Raw genomic sequence first — 12272 nt, forward strand, 5'->3', positions numbered from 1 at the left:
TTTAATAATTTTTGAACTAATGATCGAATTTTTCAGGAAATAACATGCAATCCTAATGGTGCGAAATGTAGACCTTAAATATTCTAAAGTTTCGAAGAAATATTGAGGTACGAAATTAGATATTAAAGCATTTTTCTTCTGTATTAACAAACCATTTATCGATGGTTTCGAATTTACGACCCTCAAAATGTGGCAGTAGCAACAATCTAAAACACATGGTTCTAATAGTTGCATAGACAGGGTTATTCATAATTCCTTCCGCCTGTAAACGCCATTTTTCTTTACTACAACTGGCTTCAGTGGTACATGTTACTGCCATCTACCGGCAACTGCTTAAATTAAAACTCGAATACTTTCGAAATAATTTCATATGTTCTTTTTTGTCATATTCGTCTTCGTTTTTTTACTATAACGCTTCGAAACCCCGGAGGGAATTATGAATAACCCTGCATAAGTGATACAAAATTTGAACGAACTACCGCTTTCCGTTTGAATGATAAGCAAAATGTGCTGATTTCTGATTCAACAGCAACGTTTCGAACATTTTATTTATTTATTTTTTGCTGATTCGAATGACAAACGCGATGGATTCCCTTCGATGATTAAGTTTGAACGAAATATTCCTGATCAATCACAGATTACTCCCATTTTAGAGGCGGTGGCGGATGTTTTAGAATGAGAGATATCGGAGAAAAGCTAGATAAAATTTTTGTAAGTTTTAATTCACGCTCCCCATGACAAATTAATATAAATAATATACAAATTGAGCATTGTGTCTCAAGCTTCTAAGGGTGTGAATGATTCAAATTACTTATTACAATTTGTGAAATAATTTCGTTATGGAAATTAAAACTATGGTACGATCTTCATCATTAGACGCTAGTCTAGAGAACGTCGAAAATTTGTGCTCCGTATATAACAAGTTTATAACGAGCACAAGACAGCAATATTTTGCTCATAAAAAGCGAATGCACTTAACAAAAAGTTCATGAAAAATTATAAAAGTTCAGACAGACCTAACAAATTTCAAATATAGAATTCTTCTTTTTTGTTTTTTTTTCTGTACAGCACATAAGAAGTGAGTGAATTTAATTTGGGCTCTCTATATTTATTATTGCGTCTTCTATTATTATCTTCAGATAAGACTCGTGGTTCAAAAAACATTTTTTACGCCCTTGCTTTCAATAAAAGTTCATAATTTTGCTGCTCTATTATTTCAAATTTTGCTCATATCTCTAATTTTCAGTTGTTTTCGGAATGTAGAACGAATCAAGAAGAAAGAATTAGAAGAATTTTTTCAAGAAAAGATTTTCCAAGAATTAAAAGCTAGAGAAGTGGAAATACGCAGAAATTTTGCAAATCTCAAAACTATTGCTCGCCAAAACCACTGCCATGCTCAAATGGACTTAACATTGTATCAATCAAGCATTTCCGATTTCGCACCCGGCTCGCACCGACCACAGTGCTGACGTAGAATATCCTCAGTGGTTAACGAATCATGGAGTTCCCTTGCCATCGGACTAACCGTGCTGCGCTTTCGTGGTTTTCTCTCCATGTTACGCAAATGCTGGTAAGTTCCATCAAAAAGTCCTCCACGAAGGTAAAATTTCTGTCAATAGTCTCTGTCAATTCTGTCAATCAATAGTTCCGTCAATTCTGTGATCCAGAAGTTTCCTTGTCTTCTGGATTGGGTCCAAAATTAAAAGACTATGGAGTTGAACATTAGTAGTCATAAACCAAAACTCGCGTCGTCTGTTCAACGACGGTTATAAAAAAATCCTACCATTAAATCAAAAGTAATTAATTTTATTTTATTTTGCGCACAGTATTACACAAATCATTACCTCCTTCTATATCGATGCAAGCAGCACCTTTACAGCATTCTTCTGAATGAGAGCACTGTTTTCCATAGCACCTATCATCCTCCCGATCTAGTAAAGCCTCCAACATCTCGCTCTCGCCTCCTTTCTTATCCGTCTAAAAAATAAAATAAAAACAAATCAACAAATCTAATTTGAATTTTTCATCTCCTCCGAGGAAAATCCAATTTAGCGCCGCTACATCAAGCCTCATATATTTTTTCTTGTTTCGTGTCTTAAGTAAATTGTGCCACGCGCTTTTGATTAACTATTCATGTGTTGAACATGCATGTTTATATATATATTTAATAAAAGCTATAACGGATTCTTATCTTCTGTTTTAAGCAGAGGATTTTCATAAACACAAAATGCTCTTTTAATGTTTATTGCCTTAATGGTGTTAAAAATCTACTTTATATTCATTATCTTATTAGGTAAAGTTTTCTAGATAAGATGTCCCTGCCTTGCAATGGACAGTTTTAATCTTTTAATGCCAAAAGTACCCTTGTGCAAGGTTATACTTGTAAGGATCGGTTTTGAAAATGCATTATAAACTCATGATATTAAGATTTTTATCATTAATTTTGCTACATTTATATATTTGTACTTTATACATTTCTTTAATTACATTTATTACTTTATACATTTATTATTTATCTATTTATTTTTCCTCATGTCTTTTTTATCATTTTCTCCATTCTTCATATCCTAATGCATCTATTTATTTATGTTTTTATACTTTTTATCTATTCATAATATCAGATATTTAATATTTATATTTTTAAATATTTATTTAAATAAAATATTCTTCTTGCTGACTACTTATTAAATAATACTAATAATACTACTTATAAATTACTTATTCAGTATATATATATATATATATATATATATATATATATATATATATATATATATATATATATATATATATATATATATATATATATATATATATATATATATATATATATATATATATATATATATATATATATATATATATATATATATATATATATATATATATATATATATATATATATATATATATATATATATATATATATATATATATATATATATATATATATATATATATATATATATATATATATATATATATATATATATATATATATATATATATATATATATATATATATATATATATATATATATATATATATATATATATATATATATATATATATAATTGAAGTAATGATTACCTTCAGAAAAACAAAAATCCAGTCAAATCTTGCTTTTATTTTGTGTATATGCAAAGAAGGTAAAGAAAAACATAAAGCTATAAAATTTTTTTAAAAATGAATATTAATAAATTTATAAAACACATTCATAAGCCATGATGGCTTAGTGATTAAAGGAATGAGCTGTTATTTTAAAGAACTGGAATTCGATCCCTAGTTGCAGCATGAAGCCTACAACCAAGCTTCAGACCGATTGGTACCAGCTTGTCTTGGAAGTGAAAACGATTTGAGTGCATTACAATAATAATGCTGTTGATGAAGCCGTAATTTACATGATTCCCTGGCCCACAACGGGCTGTTGAGGATACTTTGCATTACAATATTAAAAGCTAAAGAAGTTGAAGTTAGTTAATAGGGAATAAACACAATTTATAATATTTAGCTATAGATAATAATAATACTACGTTATATAATCATATATTCTGAAACTTATTTTTATGTAACATTTTTAATCTCTAATATTTTTCGCCTCATCTCTATAACCGTAAAAATGAAAATCTGTCTATATATTTTCCAATAACTCGAGAACATGAGCACCTATTTAAATCGTGTGTGTGTCTTTTTTTATGCTGCTTGAAAATTTTTATGGTGAGTAATTTTCCAATTAGACTCCCGGTGGCTGAGTGGTAGCCCTTCGCTCTGTCTTGCCACAGGTCCTTGGTTCGATCCTCGGGCCGATCAACGTTGACTCAGCCTTTCATCCCTTCAGTGGGCCGATGAAATGAGTATCAAGCATGCTTGGGGACTAAACACTGGGGGTTCCACTTTGAGCTGACCACCCAACCGGAACATCTGCTCTTACACCCCAGAGTCCAAAGGTCAAGAAAATTGAGAAGGGAAACGTAGGCCTCGGCCTTCTGTGGGCTGTAGCGCCACTAAGTTTAATTTTCAAATTATTCAAATAATGCGAAAAATTAAGTCGTAGTTTCGAATAAATTGGATATTACAAGCTGAGCCGCGATGGATCAGGAGATAGAGCGTTCGCCTTCTATTTAAGGCGAACCGGGTTCGAATCCCAGCCGATACGAATTCCGCATCCGGCTTGCACCGACCACAGTGCTGACGTGAAATATCCTCAGTGGTAGACGGATCATGGGTTAGAGCCCCCTTGCCATCAGGCTAACCGTGGGAGGTTCTCGTGGTCTTCCTCTCCATGTAACGCAAATGCTGGTTAGCTCCATCAAAAAGCCCTCCACGAAGGCAAATTTGTCCCAATACTCGATCCAGGAGTTTCCTTGTCTTCTGGATTGGGTTCAAAATTACATTAGAAGTCGTAAACCCATAAAGTTTGGTCGGCTGTTCAACGAATGTTATAGTATAAAATAAAATATTACATGCTGTTAAGTGAGCATACGGCAAATTATTCTTTTTACAATTAAAATATAAAAGTAAAGTATTAGTAACAAATTAGCATACCGCAATGAAATACCTATGCAGAAAACCCAGGTTAACATGGTAATATATATATATATATATATATATATATATATATATATATATATATATATATATATATATATATATATATATATATATATATATTTAATATTTAAATTACTAAACAGTAAATGAAATATGATGTTTGCAAATTTTTGTAAATTACCATACAATTATTGTGGATAATGCCTGGCAATTATTTGAATATTTTATAAAGAATTTTGTTCAGTTTATTCCATTTTTAACCATAACTGGAACAACTACTGAATAAAATAGTGTATCTAATTAGTTTTGTAAAAACAAACATTGAAAATAAGTGCTTTTGGGATCAAACTGTTCTCAGAACTAGTGTTTTAAAATATAAAACCAAACTAAATTTCTAAAGTATGAAATCGTTTATGAACTTTTACATTACAGCGTGAAAAACGGTTTTATTCTAATTAGGTTACGAAAAAAAAAACAATTCTCTCGGAGTTGAGAACTAACTCTAAGTCTTTCATCCCAATTACTTTCAACAATGGGCATCTTACAACAACTTTACTTGAGGGGGGAAATCGTCGTTTTCTTAATGACGCTTCAGTAATTGTTAATTAAGGCAGAATCCCCGAGCACGCTTTATTTACAGACTCAGTTGAAAACTCATCTTTAGAAAAAAAACAAGAACAATTTCAGAAGATAAAATTTAATTCTTTTAATAATGGTTCAACAGCTCTGGTCGTTGAATTCGAAACTATAAAGAGTTGCAATTGTATCTTAGATAGCTGCTTAGTTAAATTCCGGGAATAATTGTTTTAAATCTTTCCATTTCGTGCCATTGTTTGGAAGTGTCAGTTGTAAAACGTATGATTATATTGTATTTGAACAACTCTGAGTTTTAAGAACACAGTTGAACTCTGAAACAATTAAATCGTAAGAGTTAAGTTTAAAGTTCCTTAAGGAGCAAAATAAATAATAACAATAATATAAAATATTGTAAAACAATGTTGCCAATGCATAGATAAGTTTAATATAACAAAATAATATTGTAGCACAATGCAATAATAATGTAATAAGCAATGTAGCAAATAAAAAATAAATTTCGTTATACTTTAACTCCAAACTTGTGTCCCGAAATAAATATTAAAACGAAGTCACTTACGCTTTCAGGGGTTTCCAACTGGCTGCCCGGGGGCCACATCTGGCCCGTGAAGCCTTTTTTTTGTGGCCCGCGAGCTAAAATATATATTAGTTGTCATTTTTTTGCGGACAATTTTCGTAAAAAGTCTATATGGGTTTAAAATACTTTTCTCGTTAATAAAAACCTAATTTCTTCTTTTCTGTGAAATTTAACATACCAACGGTGCAAAGAAATTTATTTCTCAGGCATGTGCGTATCAGAAATTTTCTGTAAGAAATTCCCCGATTTAACTTTTTGAAACCACTCATTTTGGACGAAAATATTTGCGCATACATTTGTAAATTTTAAATGTAAAAATCTATTCTCTGGTGGTTGCGGCAGACAAACCTCAATTTTCTCATTGAATATTTTGTGTGCTACTATGTCAGTTTTAATACCAACCTTTTTAAAGTTTTATGTCTTAACAATTAGATATCTGTTGCACATCATTTGTTTAATACATATTTGCACATTAAAGCTATTGTAGTCTGAATTTCTATTATTTACTTAATATTTCAAAAAATATTATTAACAGCAATTAAAAATTTTTAAGAATCTACTTCTTATTCTAATTTGTAATTCCATACTTTTGTTTCGTTCAACTTGGTAAAAATCTATATTTGATGTTCCTTCAAACATAAAAGAGTCCTACATAAAATATTGATAAAGTTGAGGCCCGCCATTTGATTTGTGTTTTTAATTGTGGCCCCCGGCCTCATGTAAGTTGGAAACCCCTGCTTTAGACAATGTTTTATGGTCCCGCAGTGGACTGATCCCAGCAGATCACCGAAGTCAAGCATCACCGGCTGCGGTCAGTGTGCGGGTGGGTGACAACTTGGATCAGTCTGCCTAGGGACCGAGGGTGTGCGGTATTGGTCCTCGTTAAACTGTTCTACCGTAAAGTGCTCGACTTCGCGTGCAGGTCGTCGGGCTACCGAAGCGGGGGTGCCATCCCCTCTGCAGAGGATCAAAATTGTGATTGCACGTCTTCAGATCATCCTCAGGGATGTTTCCCAGAACGTCGCCAATAGCCCATTGTGCAGCTCTAGTGCGACGTAAATTAACTACAACAACAACAACAAAGTTTTATAAAGCAACTTAGCTTTTCGAGGCTAGATGATCACTTTAGCCCAGAAGACGTAAGCGCTCTTTTCTATAGTTAGGCACGTTCGGTGACTTGTCCTCAATGTATTCAACGCATAATGTCGTTAGTTCGGGACAACGATTTAACGAGTGACACATCCTTCAAGGAATTTCTAGATTTACAAATTATACCTCAGTTTGATGGCAAGATCTGCTACTACTCACACCTTCTAATTCCCAAGCTAGTGGTACTATGCTTCCTAAACCACTTTTTTTGTCACCAATCGGTGGTTCAATAACCAGAGCTGACCTGGAATGGCGACATTCTCAATCACAATCACTTGACACGTAAACAGCTTCTCTACTTATGATCTCACTCACACCATATACAGTTAAAAGACAATCCGTAACGCAATTAAACCTTTCGTGTCAGTGAAATCACTTTTGCAGAGAAAGACTACATCACTTTTCTACAGACCAGTGTGCTTATTCTTCTGCACAAAGTTTGATTTTAATGTGTACTTACACTCTTAAGCGAGGCTAATATCGAATTAAATAAGTTATAATACATAATTGCCAATGAAGGAACTTCACTTGCATCAAAAGTACATAAAGGAGGGAAAAATCAACCAGTTTCCAGCGCTTATTCTCAAGACCCACTAGGTGTAATACGCTAAGTTTCCAGCATAAATAGAAAACTAAATAAAAGTGGAAAAATAAAGTAAGAAAAAAAAAACAAGAAAAACCTTGGTAGTCATGGGGAGCGACGGTGTCCGGAAGAAGCAAACCAGGACTGTAAGCATTTCAAGTAAAATAACGGGTGGTGTGGAATTGATATCTTAAACTAGTAACACATTATCACAAACATGTTAAAAGGGTTCTGCGAGTTATAACTTCTTTTTTAATCAATTATTAGTTTTGAAATGTTTAATCTCATTTTATAAATCAAACTCATTATTTATTTAGTATTCTGGTTATTTTTATGAATGAAATTTTTTTTCTTATAACAATATATGATATTGCAATGAATTACATTGCAATATATTGCATACTTATTACAAATACATGACACACTAATGTAAATTATTTGTATTTTTGAAAAATTGCATTAGTATTTCCCATCGAAATCTGCAATTAAAAATAAAATAACAAAATAATTTGTTTCTACAAAATGTTAAAAGAAGGACTATTTGCAGTGAGGAATATTGAGGTAAAGTATGGAATAATTAGGATTGAGAAATGCGAATTTTTCAAACACTCCCTTTTATGCCGTTTCAGACAACCTCAAAGTCTTGATAAAGGTTAATTTATTCCATGCGCTTTGATTTATCTCTTCCATTATACTCGCATGCCGACTACCATCGTTTGGCGTGGAATTCTAGAACTGAATACGCGTGAATTGCGCCTTATTAAGGTGCCTAAAACTTCCGATTTCTGTTAAACGAACAACTTCTTAAGCCTATTCTGTTCTGATAAAGGACCATAATTAGAACTTGTTGTTTAAGCAGACATTTTAAGATTTCTCTTTATTTTAAGATATCGTCAATTCAATTCAACCTTCTTTGAACTGGTATTCAGTTGAATCTGCCTTTTATCTTATGAAAGCACGTGCAATTTATTTACAACATAGTAGTAGAATATTTAAATTGATAAATTAATTATGTATCTCTAACATTTTTTTTTTTTTTTAGAAAATTAGTTTGAAAAAAAAAAAACTCTAACACCGTAAAGTCTGTCAGAGTATATTCATATAAATTTATAACCACAAATTATTAAATTGCTAAACATAATATTTTTTACTTATTTTGACCTAAATTAACACAAAATAATGGAAAAATTCATGCAAAATATGTTTAATAAAAATTATGCGTCAAAGGGATACAATGTAAGGAATAGGTTTCAACCCCAGAAAAATAAAACAAAAATGTAATATAATTTATCCCATTTTTGTGATAAATTAGACAATTTATCACATTTTTGTTCGAAACAACGGCGCATTTGAACAAAGTTTGTTTGAAACAAGGATTCGTCTGAACATTTGAAGCAAAGACGCATAACACTATTAATTCTAAAAAAAAAAATTTAAAAAAAATACCCAATTAAGGTATTTAAGTCGACTTACATTAGTTTAAAATTAGGGAAGTAGTTACAACGATAATATAGCATTCTTAATTGTATCATCATTTTAATTAAATTATGATATAGAATTCATAGTTTTATTGAGGAGAAAATGTTGTCAATCCAATTTATTGTGATATTATTTTTCTGAATATTCAAAAAATTTCAAGAGGGTTTTCTCTCCAAAGATAATATTGAGCATGCGCAGTGAGCGAAGAAAAATAATACGGACTACCCTGAATAAATTTTGATCTTCACGTTCTAAATAGTCGTATTTTAAAAAATCAATTTCTCAGAAAGTATTCGACGATTTTCACTCAAATTTTGTATTTTGCAAAGTAAAATTACATCTTTATAAATGATGAATAAAATTGTTTACCTTACAATTATAAATTTTTTTGGACTATCATTAAAATGAAATAGTAAAAAATAATAAATATTTACTGAAAGTCAATTTTTGCATGAAATTTTCTTTCGATAAACAAATTTTGTAATTCTAGCTCAACAGTGGCGTAGTTTTGGATAGGATTTGGGGGACAAAACCCCTTCTGAAATTATACATTACTTGGGCGTAACCCCCTCCAAATATACAATAAAACTACAAAACTACGCCACGGCTTTAAGGGATAAACTTGAGACCGATTTCCTTACCAAAAAATCGGGACCATATATCCCTGATTGTGGCTACCCCCTATATTTTGGGGGTCAGAATCCGTCTAAAAAAGGCATGTTTATTCCGAAAGTCCGTTCTAGCGTCTGTTTTCATAACTTAAAATATCGGCTGCTCTAATTAATAAGGATATTTGAAATCATTCCCTCGACCCATTTGGATTGAGTCCTAGAACGTGAAGATCCGATAATTAGATAAAATCTTATTCAGGATGGTCCCGTTTTAATTCAATTGCAGAGCAATACATTAAGAAGCATATTCAAGGCATGGATGTCGAAATAAATATTGGAAAACAGTTTACAGGGATCAAAGCAGCTTTAAGAGTCTAAGATACTTTAACATTTAAGCAATATTATCATAAAGCAATAACGGAATTTCGCTTTCGCATTTCTAATTGTTAGAAATATAGCGTTTCATATTGATTGCTAGTAAGTTTAAGAGATTCTAATAATTTAGAATATTTACAAAGGATTTGTATAAGCATTGGCTATAAAGTATATGCTGATACAAAATGGTTTTGTATACTTAGATTATTACAATATTACATTTGAATGTAATGCTTAGTTTGCAAAATTTTTCAATAGAATTCTTCCCTCTTAAAACGAAAGATATATATGTTTTTAAAGCAGTAGTATCTCATTAAGAAATTGACGCTGCAACGTAATTTCAAACTAAAAGGTTATTTATTTCGAAAATAACTTGATTTTTTTCAATGTCTTTATGAAATGAAAACAAATTATCATTTATGGCTGTTGTTTTTTAATGTTACTAGGATTCCCCTGAGTGCTGTGAATCATTGTTACGAAAAAGAGGATAAACACTAATGTTATAAAAGGGAGTCTGTGAAAGTAAGAGGAATTTATATTACCGAACACATTACTAGTTCAGTTGTAAAAATGCCGGGATAGCCTGGTTGGTAGGGCGCCGGGCCCATATCCGAGAGTTCGTGGGTTTGAACCTCTTCGGTCGAAGACTCTCCGTGTAGTAAATGGTGATTGATGCACGTTAAATATGTCAGGAAAAAAAACACTTTATTGGACATATCCACGGCGTGCTCAAGCCTGCCTCGACATGCACGGCGTACACTTTGAACATCTGCTTTAAATTGTGCATAGTATACTGCTGTTGATATGTTCAATAAAGTGTTTTTTCTTGCATCGGCAGTGACGTCATATTTTGTTTTTCGTATTTTTCTCGTAAACTATGGATCGTACAGGAACGCTTCTTTGTGCAGTTTTTATGTACTCCCAACGAAGAATCTAGCTGTGCAGAGTTTGTGCTGTCGTTTCGGGACACCCTGTATAGACTAATGAGGTATTGCTTCCAAAATATTCTTTATATTTTGAATCAAATGAATTCAATTTTAAGTCGATAGGATAAATGTTTAAGAAGTTTTTAAGGTTTTATGAATAAAGAGTACATTTTTGTACTAACACCTTATTACGTATTTTACAAAGTCATCAAGACTAGTGAAGTATTGCTTCCTCTATGTAGGTTTTAATGCTAAATCGAATGAGACTAAAACAAAGTCGATTTTTTTTCTTTCCACTTAGGATTGTTAATGAAAATCTATTGAGAAAATATTATTACGTGGACTCTAGAAATACTCAGCCAAAAGTGCTTGAAAAGTTTTTAAGATTAAAAAGATACTAAGTCAAACGGAAAAATTAAACCTTACTGTTAATTAATAAATCGAATTAGTTCTATGTTTACTTTCGACTAAACAGTTTCCATTATGATGTCGATAAAAAAATGTCTAATCCATTTTAATAGATTTATTTATTAGAAACGTCAGTTGAGGCTCATAGCTTCTTCTAAGATCATGGAGAAACATTTTTAAGCACTTTTAATTAATTAGTTTGTAGAAAACGTCAGTAAAAGGCATCTATATACCTTTTTAAGTTCGAGGGGAAAATGTCTAAGTATTTTTACTTCATTTCTTTATTGGTAATATAATGCACTTAATTATAAGCAATTTTAGCTGAGCAAACAAATAAGCAAAAGTATTTTAACTACAATACTTTATTGAAGTTTTTTAAGATAATTTTTTAGGGGAAATAAGCGTTTTTATACTTTTTACATCAGGTTTCTTAAGATTAAATGCTGTTTCTTTAAATTATATGGTTTTTGTTACGCAATATTTATCCAAGTTCTAACTGATTAATAATAACGAAATAATGAATGAAATGTTTAATAATTTATAAAAAGTATACTCATTACTTTAAATCTTTTCATGTTTCCCCCTCGTCTTTTTTTTCAAGCAAAAAGTAGCATTTTAATGAGGAATCTTTTGTCACTTCTTACTGAATTCATTTATTTCAAAATAAATGCTCCAAATTCATGACAGTATTATGAAAATATAAAAAGATTGATTTCAACTTTCATGAAATAATGCGAAAAAAATGATTTTTTTTTATAAATCAAAAGATCCCTCAATTTTATGACTTTTAAAAAAAGGAAAAAGCTCACTGGTAAAAGTAATCTTACATCGGCCCAGAAAAAAAAAATTTTCGTTCATTATGCTTCAGTTCGAAAAAGGAAACATTTTTTCTGTTTAAAAATATCAAATGGTTTAATTTGTTTTATTCATTCAGTATACTCAGTTTTTTCGGCAGCTGCACGCGAATTGAAGATTTCGTTATAATAGTTTCTTTTTCTGATCATTAATTTTTTTAAGA

The 12272-nt window shown here is 31.1% G+C and overlaps 1 protein-coding gene across 2 annotated transcripts in view; it reads right to left on the reverse strand.

Moving 5' to 3' along the window:
• The window catches only part of spab (space blanket), a 49288-nt gene that overhangs the window by 17788 nt on the left and 19228 nt on the right, over positions 1–12272 (reverse strand). For both annotated transcript variants that reach the window (XM_043047197.3, XM_043047198.3), the window contains exon 2: positions 1845–1977. In XM_043047197.3, the coding sequence (XP_042903131.1) occupies positions 1845–1977 (133 nt within the window). The remainder of the gene's footprint in view (positions 1–1844; positions 1978–12272) is intronic.

Source organism: Parasteatoda tepidariorum, chromosome 7, assembly GCF_982258835.1.
Source record: "Parasteatoda tepidariorum strain Cologne lab strain chromosome 7, Ptep-v5.0, whole genome shotgun sequence".
Taxonomy (NCBI): Eukaryota; Metazoa; Arthropoda; class Arachnida; order Araneae; family Theridiidae; genus Parasteatoda; species Parasteatoda tepidariorum.